Consider the following 21210-nt stretch of genomic DNA (forward strand, 5'->3'; position numbering starts at 1 on the left):
GTCCCTCAGAACAGCTTGAGTGCCAGGCCAACCATTCACCTGACAATACATTAATTAGGATCTTACAAGGCTCTAATCATTGTACAAAGCTTCAGGGTTTTCTGTTAGGTCTGATGTTTAAATATAAATACACATTAAAGGTTCTGTTTGACATTCTTTCTTGTCTCAGTACCTAGGAACCTGGCTTCAGTTATTTGAAACACACCACAGAATTGTGCTGCTTCTTCTTCCTTTTTTTTTTTTTTTTTTTTTTTTCAAACAGCTACTAAGGGGAGCTAGCTTAACAGCCAATACAATTCCCACAGGCAAATTACATCAGATGAGAGGCTGATCCAATATTAGTAGAATGTTCTGGGTCAGACTTAACATGCAGAGGTAGAAATGTACTTTGCAAAACCATTTGCAGCCTACCTCTGTCACCTCCATAGAGAATCACACAGTTTATGGTCTTAAAGCAATAAGCATTATTAACCATGTATTTAAAACAAATCCATCCTGTCATTTATTATGGTTAATTAGAGGTTTCCAGTATTGTGACATGTTTGTGGTTTTGCAGTCACAGGCTCTGTACAAATTATTGGCAACTTAGAGTATCTAACGTTGTAAGCCAGTCATCCTCATTTCTGGAAAGATTTACGTATGCACAGGGTCAACATTAAAATATTTTTTAAAGTACTACACTGTGCACTCCTTCTGACATTTCAAAAACAAATTATGTCATTTCCTTCTTAATCCATTGTAACGGAAGGAATAAAATAGTGAGTCCCAGAAACAAAGAAGAATGGATGCGATGAATTTTCTTCTCAGTTTTTGCAATTTGTTTTCTTCCTGCCAGGCACCTGGCATTCTTAGGATACAAGTGTCTTAAGTACCAAACAGTGAAGCCGAGAGGCCTCCCTTACACGCCCTTTTGTAGAAACCAGAAATTTTGAGGTATCTTGCTCAGCATTACAACACATTCCTCTTAGGAAATGAAACTGTGGATGACAATATTTGACTAATGAAAACACATTCCAGAGCTTGAGGATCACATAATTTCAAGACTGGAAATGGCCTCAGATAGCAACTTCTATATTGTACAGATGAAGCAAGTAACACTAGAAGACTGTGATTGGCTTCCCTAAAATCTAGTTAGTGGATGAGCCTGGAATAGAACTGTTGTCTCATGACTTTCAATTGAGACTATTTATTTGGAAGAGATGCAGCTCCATTGCTGGCCTCATGTCATCCCTCCTGATTTTCTCTACTGACTGATGTACTTCAATCTGTTCAAGAGTAGGATGGGTCCTGCTAGCTCCACTCTACCCAGCCACTATTACTTCAAGAAGTTGTTTTCAAAAATGGAATATAACCTGATACAAGATGTCAAGGGTGATTCACCTCTGTGGTATTCTCTCCCCAAACCCATAAAAACTAGGGGTCCTATCATAAGAAAAACAGCTGACAAACTCAGATCTAGAGACATTCAGAATACCTGGCCAGTACTACTCAAACAAACAAACGAAGTCTAAGAAATTATCACAGATCAGAGCAGGCCGATGAGACAGGACAACTAAACGCAATATGGTAACTGGACTGGATCCTGGAACAGAAAGAGAATGTTAATAAAAAAGTTGGGAAAATCCAAATAGAGTCTGGAGTTTAGTTAATAGTAATATGCCAATGTCAGTTTCTTAATTTTGACAAATGTGCCGTGGTAATTTAAGGTGTTAATGGGGGAAACTGGGTGTGCAGTATATAGAAAATCTATATTATCATTATGGCTTCTATGTGAAGGTAAACTTATTCCAAAATAAGAAGCTTTTAAAATCATTGTACATTAAAATTATCAGAAAACTACTTTTAAAAATACCAATCTCTGGGGCCCAGCCCAGGAGATTCTGACTTAATTGTTTTGGCATGAGGCCCAGGCACAAAGATTTCAGAGCTACCCAGGTGATTTCGGTGTGCAGCCAGGGTTGAAAACTCCTGTTCCGAAGTTCTGTGTCAGGTATGTGAGACTAGAAACCATGGGCCAAACCCAGTCTACAGGTATGTTTTATTTGGACTGCAAAGAGATTTGGGAAATTTTGAAATGGTTGTCAACATTTGAAACTTGGGAGATTTCACACGAAAATTGAAATTTACGATTCCTTTTAACAGATGGGACAGTTTAACCCATGCTTTCTGCAGGGCAACTATGACATAATAAAAAATATATTTAGTCTTTTTCTCAGGTTGCTGACACATAGCTTCTAAACCCCTTGGAATTTCCTGAGTGATAGAGGTATGTTTTGTTATTCAGAATAGACTATTTTTAACCACATCTGAGTTTATGCTAATGAGGTCACTCAGGTAGCTTCAGGATGGGGACTGGTCACTAGAAAGACTAAGACTTGATTAGTGGGTTAGAACTTTCATCCCCACCCTCTCTGACTTCCAAGAACTGGAGAGGGGCTGGAGATTGAGCTCAAACACCAAGGGCCAATGATTTAATTAATCAAACCCAGAGGTTTCACCTAATGAAACCTATATAAAAATCCCTAAACGACAAGGTTCAGGAAATTTTCAGGTTGGTCAAGACATTGATATATGCCAGGAGGGTAGTGAGTCCAGAGAGGCTACAGAAGCTACACAACTCTTCCCTGATACTTGGCCATCTGCATTTCTTTCATTTGAGTTGTATCCTTTATAATAAACTGATAAACATAAAATGCTTTGAGAGTCATTTTAGTGAGTTACTAAACCTGAATTGGGGAGTTGTGGGTACTCCCACATTTTGTAGTTGCTGGGAAGAAATGTGGGTAGCTTGGTGATATGGTTTTGCTGTGTCCCCATCCAAATCACATCTTGAATTGTAGCTCCTATAATTCTCAGGTGCCATGGGAGGGACCTGGTGGCAGGTAGTTGAATCATGGAGGTGGGATTTTTTTCTGTGCTGTTCTCATGATAGTGAGTAAGTCTCATGAGATCTGATGGTTTCATAAAGGATAGTTCCTTTCATTCGCATCCATGTGAAGAGACCACCAAACAGGCTTTTTGTGAGCAACATGGCTGTTTATTTCACCTGGGTGCAGGTGGGCTGAGTCCGAAAAGAGAGTCAGCAAAGGGTGGTGGATTATCATTAGTTCTTATAGGTTTTGGGATAGGCGGTGGAGTTAGGAGCAATGTTTTGGGGGCAGGGGGTGGATCTCGCAAAGTACATTCTCAGGGGTAGGGAGAATTACAAAGAACCTTCTTAAGGGTGGGGGAGATTACAAAGTACATTGATCAGTTAGGATGAGGCAGAAACAAATCACAATGGTGGAATGTCATCAGTTAAGGCTATTTTTACTTCTTTTGTGGATTTTCCGTTACTTCAGGCCATCTGGATGTATACATGCAAGTCACAGGGGATGTGGTGGCTTGGCTTGGGCTCCGAGGCCAGAGAGTTCCCCTGCACACACTGTCTTGCCTGCCACCATGTAAGACATGCCTTTGCTCCCCCTTTGCCTTCCACTATGATTGTGAGGCCTCACCAGCCATTGTGGAACTGTGAGTCCATGAAGCCTCTTTTTCTTTATAAATTACTCAGTCTCAGGTATTTCTTCATAGCAGTATGAGAATGGACTATACACCTGGGCACTCCATTTGCAGCTGGTGTGGAACTGAGCCCTTACACCTGTGGAGTCTGATGATGAACAGGTAGTTTGTGTCAAAACTGAGTTCAATTGTAGGACATCCAATTGATGTCAGAGAATTAGAGAATCAATATGCAAAAATTCTCTAATAATAATTAGAGAATCAATATGCAAAAATTAGAAAATCAATATGCAAAAAAAAAAGCATTTGATGTCAGAAAAACCCACACATTTGGTGTCAGAAAAAAAGACATCACGGCAACCATGGAACAGAGTAAAAGGGCAGTTTTGTTCTTTAAACGAAGCCACTTTGCCATTATTCCTACCAAGCTGTATCAATTGCCAATCCTAAGGCAAAATAGTAGGTGCTGTTTAACACTGAACTTGCATTCTTTCTTTATTTTTAATAGTTAGGAGAAAAGAAAAATTATTTAACTTAATTTATACAAGGATAGCGGTGTATTTCTGCTTACCCTTTCCTAAATGTCCTCTCTGTCTTGCTCTACGCTCCAAGGAAGTAACCCTTAAATCGACTGTGTAATCTTAGTTCTTTTGTTTCCTGGTTTTCCATTGGGTTCTGCCTATGGAAGCTTGAAAGAAAGAACTTCAAAAGGCAAGAGTAGAGAGAAATCTGAGTGGTTTTCCCTCTTTGTCTCCCTGCTTTGGCATCTCTGTCTAGCAGGGGTTGCATCTCTCCCTGTCTATAGTCCTTCCAGGCAGGCCCTCCTCTGAGGCTCTGGCTCTCACTGAACTCTGGAAACACCCCTCTGGTTGCTCCTTGAGCTCTCAGGGTGGTAAAGATTTCCCTCTGTTGCTCCTCTCTGGGAACATCAACGTCTCTTTGCCTTTACCTCAGTTCCCTTAACACTGCTTCTGTAAATGTTTTGTAAATACTCCTTAATTTTCTTCAGTAGAATCATCTGGAGTGAAACTCTGCTTCTAGCCAGCATCTTGATGCCTACGCCATAAAGCTATCAACAGCAGAGGAGTAAAAAAATTATCCCAAAGACTGTGTGTTTCAAGAAGCATGTAAGAAATAAAGTTTGCCTTATACTCCATCTAGAAACTACTTCTTTCACTTGGATTACCTGATTATCCCCAGTTGGGACAATCATCTATCTACTCATATAGATGCATAATTATCTACATATTTTTTTTAGCCAGACCAATGTTTCTGGAAGGAATTTTCATAAAGAAATGGCAGAAAATTAAACTTAAATAAATAATCTGAGATAAAGTGAAAATCAAGTATAAGTGTAGAAAAGTCATACCATTAATGACTCTGGAATACATTACCACTTTAATCAATCTCCTAGCTACAGCCATATTTCATTCCTAGATATTATTGAGAAAAGAAAAATAGCTCAGATCAGGCTCAACTATGTGAGATATGCAACATTTATCAGGCCCAGAGAGACATAAGTACAGGGCTTCAGTCATGGCTGTCTCTCCCCTGAGTACCCATGCCTGGGGGCAATTGTTTAAGGCATTTTGTTCCTGACCAGCTTTCTCACTCATTATCTTCATATTCCTAGCACTTGTGACACAAAGAGCAATGAATAACCAATTAATAGCTTATGTTATTTTAACCAAATTCTTGATAAACAACTTCTCTTCTTTATTCCTTTAAAGACCCACTTGTAACTATTGCCAATTGGACCGTATATTCAGGGCAACATGAATCTAGGCTCCTGGGTGGCCATCTTCAAGCTTTGAGCTCAAATAATCTCTGTACTTATGTTATTTAAGGTTGACATTTTGGTGACTCAGATGGGACCTGAAGCAGACTTTCAGTGATCTCTCTCTTCAGTGCTTTGCTGACAGCTGGAGCCCTGATATGAGCATAACTTTCATTCATCTGACCTCACTGGAGTCAACGGAGGTCATTCAACTGGGTAAGCCCTCCTCAGATTTGAATGCTCCATTCTTGGTCGAAGATTCAGACCAATTCACTTACCGAAACTGCACACATTCCTGCCTCAACATGGTTGGAATTGAAGCCCTACTGTAAGGTAGGAGTTCCATTTGTTATTCTCTAGAGTTTCTGCTGATTGCAGATTTGTGACTTTGACTTTTTCTTTTTGAGCCAGTGTTATTTTGAATTAATTCTTAGAGTTTTTCCATCTTTTGGCCATGTACGGTGGCTCACGCCTGTGATCCCAGCACTTTGGGAGGCTGAGGCAAGAGGATCACTTGAGGTCAGGAGTTCAGACCAGCCTGGCCAACATGGTGAAACCCTGCCTCTATTTAAAATACAAAAACTAGGCATGGTGGTGGGTGCCTGTAATCTCAGCTACTCGGGAGGCTGAGGCAAGAGAATCCCTTGAACCTGGGAGGCAGAAGTTGCAGTCAGTCAAGATTGTGCCACTGCACTGTAGCCTGGGTGACAGAGTGAGACTCTGTCTCAAAAAAAAAAAAAAAAAAAAGCGTTTTTCAATCTTTTATCTCATTTAAAATTTTGGTCGGGGAAAAAATAGTTTCTCTCTGAAAAGAAAAAGTGTAATCTTACGGCTTAAGTGAAAAATTTGTAATCTTTAAAATTGGTCAGATTTCACAGCTCTGCTCAATTGACAAATCTAAACATTCTTCTTGGGTGACCAAAATTCCTCTCACTGGGTCTTTTTTATCATTCAAAAAGGAAATATAATTATGGGTAATCGTACTTCCATAACTAAGTCTAATAATAAAGATTTGCAAGAGCTGTTAGAAGTAGTAACGGATCTCTTTAGCTTTTAGGTTACCAGGGATTACTCTGTACTATGAGACACAACTTGAATTTTGTGTGTGCAATGGCTGCCAAGTCACTGGCAAAAACTGTGGTTTCTGAAGTAGCTGAAATCAGTTGCAGTGAATGATTATAAATGTACGGAGCTACTCATTTTTTCCGGTGTTTAGATAGAAAGACAGGTTTGAACACTTGAAGGTGGAGGAAACACTTCCCCTCAAGGCATGAAACTCTTCCTGTGGGAGGGTGGTCTGATCACAGAGTGGGCTGATGGGCACTGGTCACCTACTAGTCTTGAGACTACTAGTCTGTAGTGAGGTGCATTGTGGAAACATTGCATACCCCGGTCTTGTGGCATTTCTCTCTTCTGGGAGACCCAGGATTCAATGTAAAAGTGGGATCGTTCAATTTTAAATATCTAGGTGCACTGCCTGCTTTTCACATATGTAAATATTAGTCCCCAAAAACTGCAAATGCTTTCATTTTGCTATTCATTAAAGGGCTCAACCCTGAGGTTAGGAATCTAATCAATACATAAGCTACGTTGAAAATACCAGCTATCTAACTAGATTGGTCTCCAAAATATGACTTTCTGGCATTTAGGTGGCTATTTTGAAACTCTTTGTCAAATAAATTTACATAAATAAAGGAAATCTCCATTTGTAGGAGCATCTGCCTTGCTCTACCTAAGCTGCTAGAAACTTTTATGACAGGAAAAACAGTGCCTTAAAGTTTATAAAACCAACCTTAACTTTTAAGATATTTTTACTGGTAATCTTATCTTGACTGGGCCCTTACCTATGCCCTTCTTTGTCTCAGTAAATAAAGGTGTTGAGATCTAAGTCCTGTGCCTTTGGGATGTAAATTTTCACCTAAGAGTCATGTTTTTGCGATTGTAAATTTAGGATAGCCTAGCTAATAATTGTTTAGGGCTTGACAGTCTAAAGAGGAAAGAAACTATTTGCAAACTGGCAACTGGAGAACCTTATAAAGCTATTAATACAAAATTTGCTTCTATGTGTCCTGTATGTCTATATGTTTATATGTGGCGTGTGTATGTGACATTTTACTGTCAACATATATGAACAACCTCCAATTAATTGTCTTAAAGAAAATGTAAGTGGTTAAATCAAATATTTTATCAGAAAAATAGAAACTACATACAGACAGGAGGCAGGGAAATACTGGGTAGAAGAGGGTGGTTCCCTGGCGAGGGCTCCACCCTCAAGCCTGGACCCAATGCTCTAAATGAGAACTTCACATCTCTGTTTTCCAGCCCAAATGTTGCCTTTTCCAAAACCACCCTGGCCTGCCCCACGCTCCACCCTGTACCCATAAAAACTCCAAGCTCCACTGGCAGGGAAGGAGAAAAGAGGAACCAGCTGGATATCAGAGAGAAGCAGCTTGACAGCAGAATTTCATAGAAGAGTTCTGCCACAGACGGCCCAACTCCAGGGGAAGAGTGTCTTCCCACTATATTGCCCTTCCAGCTCCCCTTCCTGCTGAGAACTACTTCCACCACACGATAAAATCCTCTGCATTCACCACCCTCCAAATAGTTCCTGTGACCTCACTCCTCCTGGATGCCGGACAAAAACTGAGGTGAGGGGGAAGAGGCTGTCACGCTAACTCCCCATTGAGCTGTTCAACACTTAAGCCATCCATGGACAACAAAGCTAAAGGACCACACCGTAACACACATCCTCTGGGGCTCCAGGGGTCGTAGGCAACCCCTAGGCGCTGCCATGGGCCTGTACCGTGTTTGTTCCTGCAGGCACCCAAAGGTACTCGCCCCGGCTCCTGCACCAGCTCACCTGTGTGCTAACCCTCCCACGAGGGATTTGAGTGCTGTGGGCTGCCTAACCGAGCCACCCCTTCATGAGTCCCACAAAGGTACCAAGGGAACTATCCTGTCTCAAAACCCGCTCAAGTGCCTTTTAGTTCACATGATTTGAGTAAATCTTTAAGATTAGTTTAATATTGTTGGTTTAGTGAAAACAGCTGTCTTCTGATCAGGAAAATACCTATGTATTTATCCATAGAATTTTTGCTTAGGTAGTGGCAAAACATTTTAAGCAAGTTGTAGAGGGTTTGTGGAAGATTAATCTTGGGAAAGAAATTTTGTGTGTGTTCAAGTTGTCTAAAATTAGAAATTATTTATATGTTTTTCTAAAAATCGAGCATTAACATCAAAAGCACACTGATGTAGGGCCACAGTCTGTGCCCCTATGCTGCCACAGGGTTTTCTCAGAATATTGATCATTTTTAACAGAAAATTACAAAAGCTTATAAAAGGTTTATGGAAATCTTATTTTGCGAGGTCAAAGCTGATTGAGATTGGACAGATTTGGTCATAACGTTTTATTAAAATTAGCTTTAGTATTGATAAACACTAAAACTTGGTTTTCTCCTTAGAACAAGAATTTTGTGTATTATTAATAAGAGATAGTAAAAGATTTGTTTACTTTTTGAGTAAACTGTAAAATAATTAAGTTGCAGGGAGAGTTTCCCTCATGTTGTCTTTATTAGGTCCTTTGATTGGGTATTAAATCTCTTCTCTATCAAATAATAAAAAATTTTGCTTTCTGAAACCTTTGAATTATCATTTTCACAAAATAAATGACTATTATTATGCATTGGCTTCTGATTCTATTTGGATCATGTGTTTTAAACATTTTTTAATTTCAATATCGAGTGTTTTAAACCTTTAGTACTTTACATATTTCCAAAAATTAAATTTCAAATTCTAAAATTATCATTTGATCTGTACTAACCTGGACATAAAAGAGGAACCCCTGGAAGTCCAGGAGAGACATATAATGCTTCTTTGGTATGTTAAAATCATATAGGAAGCATTGTCAAATAAGAAATCCTGTTTATATGGACACACAGAGGGGAACAACACATACTGGGGTCCTTCAGAAGGTGGAAGGTGGGAGGAAGGAGAGGATCAGAAAAATAACTAATGGGTACTAGGCTTAATATATGGGTGATGAAGTAATCTATACAACAAACCCTCATGACACAAGTTTACCTATTAACGAACCTGCACATGTGCCCCTGAATTTAAAATAAAAGTTAGAAAAATACGTTTGAGTTATATTAGTATACATGTATTATTAATATGTATTCCAAAATTATATGAGATTCTTAAAATTCAGATATGTCTTGATATATGCTATCAGACAATTATGATTATATTAAATTGTTTTATGCCACAAAATAATTAAATTTCTTGTCAATTGCATCAGCTATAGTCCAAAATTTACTTCTTCTTCAAGGAAATTCGTGGAAAAGAATCCCAACAAGAATTCTTGAATAAAGATTTCTGATAACTTTCGAGATCTTACCTTTGGACTAAGTAAAATCTTCCAGAACTCTAATTAAAAAGCTGATACATTAGTGAAGATTGCTAACTCAACATCAATCAAAAGTTATTTCAATTTACTGAACTAATAGAGGACTAAAATGATTTTTATGACTTTTTTGTTTGCAACATTACTGACTCTTTTATATTTTGTCTTATTTTCTTTTCAGCTATTCATAGCTTATAGCAACTGGGTAAAGTATACATTTGCAAGCAAAATTGAAACGTTCACTTTTCTCTTTAGCTGATTTCTTCAAAATATGGAAACTAATAATGAGTATTCTCATTTTATGGCCATATAGTTATTTGCATAAGTTCAATAAGAATATGTTTGTTTTTTGGTAACAGGACACACTGAACACTGGTAATTTTACCAAAGTTTTTACTGGAATGGCATATTTTTAGATATGACCAGATTGCTTTGAGGAATTGAAGTCGACTTTAGAAACCCAATAAAAAGCCTCTTGAAAAGACTGGCATGATACATTTTTACATGGTTCTCTTACAAGGTTCCTGACCTTACGATAAGTAAAGAATATCACTTTCTGAGAGGCCCAGGAACCTCAAGATATTTTGGGACCTCAAGAAGAGAGGATTTTACCCAATTCATATAGGTATTACAGGCACAACCTGATGGCAAATCCTTGGCTTGTTTTCCTAGCCTCACGAGGCTTTTAAAAATCTAATTTGAGATTCCTTATGAAAAAGTTCTAGCAAAGCCAACTTAAAGGAGCCTATATGGCCATTCGTTATTCTTGTTACACTTTATACAAATAATCAGGCCAAGAACACTACTAAAACTTATTTTGCAAATAAATTGATCAGACTAAGAATTATCCTTGGTTTCCATGGGGAACTGGAGAGAGAAAAATCATGTTTCAGAAGAAAACTATAGCACACTTGCTATTAGATTCCAACACTGACTATTGTTTTTGAGTTTTTATGATTTTCCTATATTTTAGACTAAATCCAGAATTATTTCCTAGCTATGAGTCTCTAAAGGACAGGGGTTTAATTTTCTTCAGGATGTTTTCAGTGGACTCACCAGTGGAACAGGTTTCTTTTTTCATTCTGGAATACATGTTCTCTTTTTGATTGTAATCCTTATGTGCAATATGTATCTGTCATTGTTTTACTGCTTCTGAGAAAATTAAAGTCATAATATTCTAAAGACCAGGATGATTCAACAAGCGACAGCAACTATATAAATAAGTTGACTGAGATTTGGCTAAAGTCTCATTTTTGCCACCCCGTGATACCATTCCAATTCAGCTTTAGGCACACTTAAAATTTCTTACTGAGATGTATTCTCTCCCCTGCCCTTTCCCCACACACCCACCAGGGTGGGACAGGACCATTTGAGAATGAACCTTCCTAATGATGTAGGACTAAGGAGTCAAAATGCTTTTAGTTCATCTACTATGCTTTCTTCAAAACATCTTGATGAAATGGAGGGAAATGAGAAAACTCAGATCAGGCTGAGCTATGTGAGGTATGCAAAATTTATCCAACCCAGAGAGCCATGAGTTTGAGACTTTCAGTTGTGCCCCTCCTCACAGCATCCATGCCCAGGGTAATTTTTTAAAGGCATTTTTGTTCCTAATTAGCTGCCTCTACCATTATCTTCATGTTCTTGGAATCTGTGATACAAAGAACCATGAATAGCCAATCAATAGCTTATATTACTTTAATGTATACTCTTAGTAAAAACTTAAAAACTGCTTCTTTTTTCCTTTCAAGACCCACTTGTAACTACTGCTAATTGGACTGTATATCCAGGGCAACTTGAATCTCCTCTCCTGAGTGGCCATCTTCAAGCTCTGAGCTCAAATAAACTCTGTACTTAATCATATTTTCTGAATCTCATTATTTAAGACTGACATTATTACCTATTACACCTCTTTCCCTTACTCAATGTTTCACAATTTTGTTTCCGTTCTATTTCCCAAACATGCCAAACTTGGCCCCACCTTAGATTTTCTACTTCCTTTTCTCTTTGCCAGGATTGTTCTCTTCCCTCCCTACTCCCACTAAGAGATTTTCTTGGCTGGTTCTTCCTGATTTGTATTTTAGTTTCAATGTTCCCTCTGAAGACAGAACATCATTCTCTCACCTCTTGCTTCCTATTGCCCCATACTCTCTATTACACCCCTATGTTTGGGGTGTTTTTGTAATATTTTCATTATCTGATGTTTGATTATTTGTTTATTACATACTTATTGTCATCTCCCTGATAGAGGCAGGAGGCAGACAAATACCTAGGCAGACAGGGAAGGGTCCCTGGTGAAACCTCACCTTCAAGCCTAAAACAGCCTGAAGGCTGAAAGACATGACTGCTGGTTCCATTTGAAACCTGTGACCCAGAGGGACAATTCTGCCCCTGTTTGCCCACTCTTTCCCGATTGATTCTTTCTGAATAATGCCTTTTAACCAATCGAATGTTGCCTTTTCCAATACTACCTAGGGCTATACTACCGCACTCTTTGCTGAGAGTTTTCCTTTCACTTAATAAATTCCGCCCTTCTCACCCTTCAGTGTATCCATATGCCTAATTTTTCCTGGTCATGAGAAAAGAACCCAGATTTAGTTGAACTAAGGGGCAAAAATCCTGCATCATCCCCAATCCAGTAGAATGTTGGTCTCTAAAAGCAGATTTTTTGTGGGTGTATGTACATCTCTGAATTACTTCGTCTATAGCAATTACTGGAATATTGACCAAGCCAGTATTGGATAATAGTGACCTGACATATATATATATAGACCGATCTATCTATCTGTCTGTCTATCTATCTATCTATCTATCTATCTATCTATCATCTATCTATCTATCTATCTATCTATCTATCTATCTATCTATCGATCTATCTAGATATATGTCAGGAAAAGAGGCTCGGAGAGTTTATATAACTGCCCCAAGAACACAAGTAATAGGTGCAGAACTAAGTGTAAGCTAAGTTATTTCAGACCCATGTAGAACCATGTTTATAACCATAGAGATACAGAGAATAAATGTATTGGCCCAATTCACAGAAAGCTGAGAGTGTAGAAAATATACTAAATAAAAGAGGCTCAAATTTGTGCTCCAAACGATATTGGGCTATATTTCCACCTCTTACTTTTCTATTGGCCAGAAGCAGACTAGCTACCTCCAATGTCCCCACTTTTCTGGATGCTCCAATAGTCCTTGACATGCTTTGTGTTTACAGCAGGTACAGGTCAAAGACATGTTATGAGCCCTGAGCATACTGAATGGCCACCATTTCTAATCTGGAGGTAACAAAGCTCCCCCAGTTCCATTTTATATTGGTAAGCGACTTTTCAGAACTCTCTTCCCATTTCACAGAGGGCATTATTTCGAATGTGGTCATTTTTATTTTATAATAATAAAGCAATAAAGTATATATTGTATCTCCTTCATCAGATTTTTATAAAGGCATATATACAACAAGACTGGAGTCTTGGAAATTTCAGAATAACAAATTATTTGATGCAATTTATTTGTTTGGTTGGTTCACTGGTTAGTTAGGGTTTTGAAACCCAGGGCTCTGAATATATGAAAAAGAAAATAGAATGTTCAACACTCTCCAGCTGTGATTTTGACTTTCTGATGGTAAGAGAAAGACAAAGAGGCAAGGAGAAGGAACAAGATGAGACACAGAAAAGAAGAACAAAGATGAAGAAGCTGCAGGGGGTCCAGGAGTATACTCTCCAGCAGACCACATCTGATGGCAATTAGAAGAAGAATTAAAATTACCAAAAAGAATGAAACATACAACCTTTATTCTCTTCAATCTCAGAAAACACAATTGTAACCTGTTTCTGTAGAAACACAGCTGTAGTTTGGAGATTACTAATCACTAAGTTTATACTTTAGAGATTTTCCTTAGTCACTTTTGATTTCCTGGTTCCATGTGTTTAAAATAATAATGGCAAAAGGATTGCCAAAATAGCAAGGGAGAAATTGTTACTGCAGCGATGGATTCAAGACAGATACGGTCAAAACAACATTCCAAACAATTCCAAACAATTAAAAAAAATTTGATAGACTTGATGGGCATTTTAAAGAGTCATATGTTTGCCTTCAAATAAAGTATTGTTATTTAACATATTTTTAAAAATTCCTGTATTTTCATATGATTATTCTGTTTCTGTGGTCTCACTATATTTCAGCAGATGGAAGAAGAGAACAAGAAGTATCAGGCAGTAGAAGGTAAATAAATAACATTTTAATAATATTCAAAGTTATTAGTAGAATACACAAAAAAGACCTGCTGTTTATACTGATTGATATTTAATAAGCAGGCTAGTATTTGTATGCCTACAACCATCTTTTTATTTTACTTAATGAAAAGAAAGAAAAACTTAAATTATTTATTTAGAAAACTTGCACATTCAGTAGGGAGAGGTAGAACACAGGGCTGCCCATATGTTAGAAGTCATTCAAACAAAGCTCCATGAGAATCAAATTAAGAGTATTGAAGAAGGGCAAAAAATACTACAAAACACAAAGGTCTCCCTGTTCAGCGGTCTCTCACGCTCTTTAGCTCACCAGGGGATAGTAAATGCATTGCTTAAAGAGGTTCTATGTTCCCAGATGTTGAAGCTGGATTAATTGTGAATGCTCCCCCCGCTCCCCCTGTCCTCCACCCATCACTTCCCCACTTTGGGTCATTCTTTACTGGCCTCTCATAACACCCTCTCAATGTGATTTTTGCTGGACAATCAGTCTCATGTTTCTGGGAATGGGAAATGGATAACATGAACACACAGTCACGGCCCTCCAGACTCCGGCTGATTTACGCTCTGATCCTTACCCTCGCAGGCAAGGTACTCTGCTGGCATTCACTAGCTCTGCAGTAGTGGGGCTGTCAGCATTCCCACCATAAACTTCTGTTTTTAGAGGTTTATAAATTGGCTATAAAATGCTGCCTGGAGGGGGGTGGATCTTACAAAATTGTTTTAAGTTACAAGAGAGTAAAAAAAAACACACACACACACACACACACAAAATAAAATAAAATGTCTGTAATTTCAGACATTATCTTGTGCTTCTGGAACTTTGAAAAGCCTGTAATTTTGCTGTCTGTGCGCCCTACTGGCATTCAAATCAATGCTTTGAAGTTCAGCGTTTTAAATATAAAATGAAGATACTCCTTTTACTTTGAAGAGATGGTTATCAAAGAAGATTAATGTATAGTTGCAAGTAAAATAATAATGGGGGGGGGTTCTTTCCAGTCAAAGGAATTTTGGAATCCCTTGTACAGGAATTAAGGACCACATATGATGGTTAGAAGTCACCAATGGTAACATTCAAAATGAAGTCCACTGAAAAAATTATTCAGGTTTTCTGAATTGAAACAGTCATAAATTCAAGAGATATGTACAACAATTTACTAGACACAGTTATTGGCTGGGTATTCTCCCAATTAAATAAGCACTTTTTTTTTTTTCTGAGACAGAGTCTCACACTATCGCGCGGGCTGGAGTGCAATGGTGCGATCTCGGCTCACTGCAACCTCCACCTCCCAGGTTCCAGCAATTCTCACGCCTCAGCCTCCCGAGTAGCTGGGATTACAGGCACGTGCCACCACGCCTGGCTAATTTTTTTGTATTTTTAGTGGCGATGAGGTTTCACTATGTTGGCCAGGCTGGCCTCGAACTCCTGACCTCATGATCTGCCTGCCTTGGCCTCCCAAAGTGCTGGGATTACAGGCTTGAGCCACTGCACCCAGCCAGCATATTCTTTTAATAATGCCTGTGGAACTGTAAACTCCTAGAGGAAGAAACAATTTGTGAGCTAATACTAGTTGGGCTGGTGCTACCATAGATTTTTCTAATATTCCAGTACTCTATCTCACAATTGGTTTATCATTATCATCAAATGTCTTTCTGCATATTGCTATATTAAAACAAAAACCCAAAACCTTAAAGTGATTTCATTTATTTATCATAAGAAATTTGCTCAAGATCAATTATGTGTCAATATTCTAAGTACTGGACAGATACAAAGAAGAAGGCATGGTCTCTACCCTTGAGGAACAGGAAGGGGGATAGTTCCTTATTAGTAATTTTGAGACAGTAAAACAATGTAAATCAGGCATCAACAGGAATCAACTCCATCTGGAAAAATCACAGACAACTTTAAAGCAATAGTTCTCAAAGGGTGGTTCCCGTATCAGCAGTGTCATTATCACCTGGAAACTTGTTAGAAACGCAAATATTGAGTCTCACCCCAAACCAACTGGATCAGAAACTTTAAGGGTGGGCCCAGCAATCAGAGTTTTAACAGATCATTCATCTGAATCCTAAGAACAAGTACTAATGACCTAAGGCAAAGCTTTAGAGTGCTTTTAGAGTCATCTAAAGTGCTTGTTAGTACACAGATTACAGACTACTGAACACCCTCACCACCAGATTGTTAATTCGGTAGGTTGGGGGCAGGAAATTTGCATTTCTAACAAGTTTTTAGGAAGCACTGAAGCTGCTGATCTGGGAACCACACTTTGAGAACCACTGTCCCAAGACATCTTCATGTAATATAATAATTTCTCGCACTTGCTATGTGCTATTCTTGGAAGAATCAAGAAAATGGTGACTGAAATCATCTCTGTTTTGTGGTTCAGCAGGAAAATTTCAGATGAGAAAAGCTGAGTGGAAAAGGGACAGGAAAATATTTTTAAAAGGACAAACATTTGTGCAAGAATTAAGTTGTGAATGAGCAAATTAGTTAAGGCAAAAGCCATAATTGCTTGAGAAAATGCACAGCAAATGTTATACGGAAGTAGGAATTTGGGCAGATCTATTTATGGTACAGCTAAAAATATATTCTCACCCCATCAAATTAGGTTAATCATATGAGATTCTGCTCCTCAAAATTTAAAATCTAAGATACATGGAGAATGAAATACTTTTTCTGTGTCGGTTTCCTGGCTTCTTTCAAAAGATAGACTCACACTTCATTTTTATTTCTTAGGCATAAGAAATCAGTGGCTTGACTTGAACCTATGTTTGTCTTTTCAGTCCACATGCCACTTTCTGAAATACAGATACCTAAATTTCAGAACTGGAATGTGACTGCTAATTCATATTTGAAGATCAAAGTTGTAAAAGACCAGTGAATTTAGCTATTCTGAAACTTCAGAGAACAGTAATTATGAAATCCACTAGCCACACACCCAGTCATCCATCCAACAATGAAAAAGAAAACTTGACCTAAGGAAATGTACAATCCATTTGGTGAAGACAGAAATTAAACAATGAATTCATTGTAATCGTGATATATTTTATTTGAAAGAAAAAACAAAACTTTTATAGGAGCTATAACAAGAGCACCTAACTTTGTTCAAAGCCAAAGATTGGAGGTCAGTGAAAAATTCTTTGAAGAAAAGATGTTTAAGCCAATGCCTGAGAGATGGGTAGGCAGAAGTCAGGAGAAGAGCCATGGAAAGTATAACCAGGCAAGAAGGGCAGCTTGTGCCTGAACATGAGACAGAAAGAGTCAAAGCCAAGAAGGTGAGCAATATCAAGAATGATGCTGGAGAGGCTGGCAAGTGAAATGTTGAAGGATTGTAAGCAGGACCCTGACATGATGAGATTTGAACATTGAAGGACTCACTGTGGCTTCTATATGCAAAATGCAATGGAGGAGAGAGAGAGGCTGCATTCAGAATAGAGATAAAATGTAAAATTCCCACCCTTCCTCAGTTCCTAAAGAAAAACAACTTTGTAAGTTTTACTCTTTCACGATCTCATATACCAGCATTATAGTTCTGCCTTTTAGAATATATATTACTTGACTCTGTACTTAAAAATATGCCTCATTTTAAGCAAACTCTCATTGTATAGAAAAGATAAATGGGAGAGAAATGGTTCAATCTTTGTGTTATGAACTGAATTGTGTCCCCTACAAAATTCATATGTTGAAGTCCTAATCCCCAATACCTCAGAATGTGACTGTATTTGTAATTACCCCTTTAAAGGGGTAATTAAGTTAAAATGAGGCCATTAGGGTGGGCCCTAATGCAATATGACTTGGTGCTCTCATAAGAAGAGATTAAGACATAGGCATGCACAGAAGGAAGACCATGTGAGGACAGAAGGGGAACACAGCCATTTACAAGCCAAGAAGAAAGGTGTCACAAGAAGCCAGCTATAAAGACATCTTGACCTCTGACTTCTAGCCTCCAAAATTGTGAGAAAATAAATTCATGTTGTGTGAGCCACTGTTCTGTGACATTTCGTTATGATAGACCTAGGAAACTAATATACTTTGTACCAACACATCCTTCGTTTAAAGAAAAAAAAATCACTGTAGGTCTTCGTGGAAATACGTTCTCTTAATGAATTTGAAATGCATTTATTTCCCAGCAGGAGTCCAAATGAAGGAGAAACTAATTTATTGGAGAGTTTTTGGAGGGCAAGGGATGGGGGAAGAACCAAAGGAATGTGTATGGTATGTAAACTGAAACATGACAGTTGGTTCAGTGAACTCCCACATTGCTCAGGCCTCCAATAGCTAGTTGCACACTATGTAAGAATGACTACATTGGCTGAATTCAGAGATCCAAGTAGTGTCATAAACTCTGCCTTGGCCATGAAAATCAACAGTTGTCAATGTCCTGAAAGCCTGAATATCTCATGCACACATTCAAGTCAGGGACATTTTCTTCATTCTGTTTATTTCTGTTCAATTCATCAAGCATGTACCTTGCATATGTCTATTGGTTTACTATGTATACATTAAGAAGAATTTTCACACATGGTCCACAACCATAACTCCAAGGAAATAGAGATTAGTTAACATATACATGACGATTTGTTATCTTCTAAAGGGAGTTAATGGAAGTTAGTTTGGAATGGTTTTTCTTTTTTCTCTTTTTCTTTTTTTTTTTTTGAGGTGGAGTCTCGCTGTGTTGCCCAGGCTGGAGTGTAGTGGTGTGATCTAAGCTCGCCACAACCTCTGCCTCCCAGGTTCAAGTGATTCTTCTGCCTCAGCCTCCCGAGTAGCTGGGACTACAGCCATGAGCCACCATGCAACAGCTAATTTTTGTATTTTCGGTAGAGATGGGTTTTCACTATGTTGGGCAGGCTGGTCTCGAACTCCTGACCTCGTGATCTGCCCTTCTCAGCCTCCCAAAGTGCTGGGATTACAGGCGTCAGCCACCGTGCCCAGCCCCTAGATGAACAAACTTGTCTGCAATGGGCTGACTTCTACATAACACTTAACATCCATTCATTCATCCATGTTAAATCAGCTGGAGACACACATAAACGTACCAAGCCATAGAGACAAGACTTATTTTTCTTCATCGTCATTGAGCAGTTTCTTTTACTCTGTGGTTTCTTTAGCTTTGTTTTTCATGAAAGCACAGCAGGTACAACTATTTAAACGCCATTCCTGGCTGAAATCCTCTTTTGTAAACATTCCTTCAAAGTTAAAATGAAAATTACTCTTCCTTATCTTACAATGAAAGGAACACTTTTTTTTTTTCCCTCTTCTGCCTAAAATATCAAAAACATAGCCAGGGCCTCTTAAATGCAAATGGCTTCTTGACCTCCCTTGTATTTCTGAATTTGTTGGGTCTTCTCAGTAATTCCTGTTTCTCTAAATGTTTCCTTTCTTTTATTTTCTCTTTACTGAGAAATGCTAGCACCCTTTTTTGGAAATCAATGCAAAAACATTTAGATGCTTTGTTCACCACATGGGCTCTTTTGCTTTGGTGTACTGGGCATTGATTATCTCTGTCAGGTATTGGCAGCATCTGATTTTGTTGATCTACAGGCACAGAGGGGACTGGGAACTGAGTATGTATGTTATTATGACTCAAGACACATAAACACATTCTATGTACATTTTAACAAGCACAATTTATTTATAATTACATTGAAATTCTTTAGCTCCAAGCAAAGATACAGAGGGATGACACATTTGATAAGCTACTTTTAATTTTTTTTTTTTTTTTTTGCATATTCTATTGCTTTGGGCTCTAGTACTAAAAAAGGAATGGAATTTAAAAGGAACAATGAGGAAAGATAGATTACATACAAAGAAAGAATTTTACCTGGCAAAGCCAACACCTCTGCTGACTCCATTAGCGTCTCTTAGTATTCTTGTGGAAATGACATGTCCAAAGGGTTTCAGCATATTCTCAAGTTCCTGCTCATCCATAGAAATGGGGAGATTTGAGATGTATAGGTTTGTTGGGTCTTGCTCTTGTTGCTAAGGGAAGGAAAGTAACAAATGTGGTAAGTTCTGAGTATTGAGAAACATTGTACAAATAGAGAAACTTTTGTTTAAACTGCAATCTAGATAATAATCTCCAAAATGCTCTTGAAAGTGCTTTCACTAGGGGCATTACTTCTTTTTACTGATGTCTTGTGCAGAATGTTTATCACAGACAAAATGACCAATGAAAGCCAAGCTCTCCGCCCATCATTCCTTAGAAAGACTAATAAATTTTTTTTTTTTTTCTTGAGACGGAGTCTGGCTCTGTAGCCCAGGCTGGAGTGCAGTGGCCCGATCTCGGCTCACTGCAAGCTCCCCGTCCCGGGTTCACGCCATTCTCCTGCCTCAGCCTCCCGAGTAGCTGGGACTACAGGCGCCCGCCACCACGCTCAGCCAATTTTTTGTATTTTTAGTAGAGATGGGGTTTCACCGTGTTAGCCAGGATGGTCTTGATCTCCTCCTGACTTAGTGATCCGCCCGCCTCGGCCTCCCAAAGTGCTGGGATTACAGGCGTGAGCCATCACGTCCGGCCGACCAATACTTTTGATGCAACTGAACTAAGGCAAATGTGTATATTTTTTTTTATTACCATTAACCACTACTTCTATGATTACCACTCTTACTACCATCACAATTAGTTAGTGATATTGCATTTAATGAGAGTTCATAATATGCTAAGCATTGTTCCAAACACTTAACATGAATTATTTCATTCAATATTCTTAACAGATATAATTACCATTTTATGGATGAGAAAATTGATCCCTAACTTATCCAAGTTACACAGCTCATAAGTGCCAAAGTCAGGGCTGAAATCTGGGCCTATCACCAAAGTCCATGGGATTTATTGCTCTGGTCTACTGCCTTCTACTAGACCAACGAGTCTCAAAGCATAGTCCCAGAAATGCAACATCAGCCTTAGCCTCGCCTGGGAACTTACTGGAAACACAATTTCTCAGGCCTTACCACATAACTACTGAAGCAGAATCTGAGGGTGGGCCAAGAAATCTGTGTTTTGACAAGCCCTCCAGGTGATCCTGATGATGCCTTAAGTTTGAGACTTGCCGTCCTAGACCAAGCCTAAATATTTATATACAAATAAGATTATGATGTCTATCATCTCCTAATTCAGCAGCAATAATGCTTAAATAAGCTTTGCTTAATAGAATGGGAGACCAAACCACAATTACTAGCATTATTTCTGTGTGTATCAATTTTCTCTACTTTATATAATGAATTAATAATTTAGAAGTTAGTTGTATTTATGTCTCAAATAAAACAGTCAAAAACTTGA

General features: G+C 38.4%; 1 protein-coding gene across 8 annotated transcripts in view; it reads right to left on the reverse strand.

The window, feature by feature from the left end:
• The window catches only part of RBMS3 (RNA binding motif single stranded interacting protein 3), a 1708877-nt gene that overhangs the window by 274040 nt on the left and 1413627 nt on the right, over nucleotides 1-21210 (reverse strand). For all 8 annotated transcript variants that reach the window (XM_055284824.2, XM_055284857.2, XM_055284838.2 and 5 more), the window contains one exon: nucleotides 19753-19910. In XM_055284824.2, coding sequence (XP_055140799.2) covers nucleotides 19753-19910 — 158 coding nt within the window. The remainder of the gene's footprint in view (nucleotides 1-19752; nucleotides 19911-21210) is intronic.

This window comes from Symphalangus syndactylus, chromosome 1 (assembly GCF_028878055.3).
Source record: "Symphalangus syndactylus isolate Jambi chromosome 1, NHGRI_mSymSyn1-v2.1_pri, whole genome shotgun sequence".
Taxonomy (NCBI): Eukaryota; Metazoa; Chordata; class Mammalia; order Primates; family Hylobatidae; genus Symphalangus; species Symphalangus syndactylus.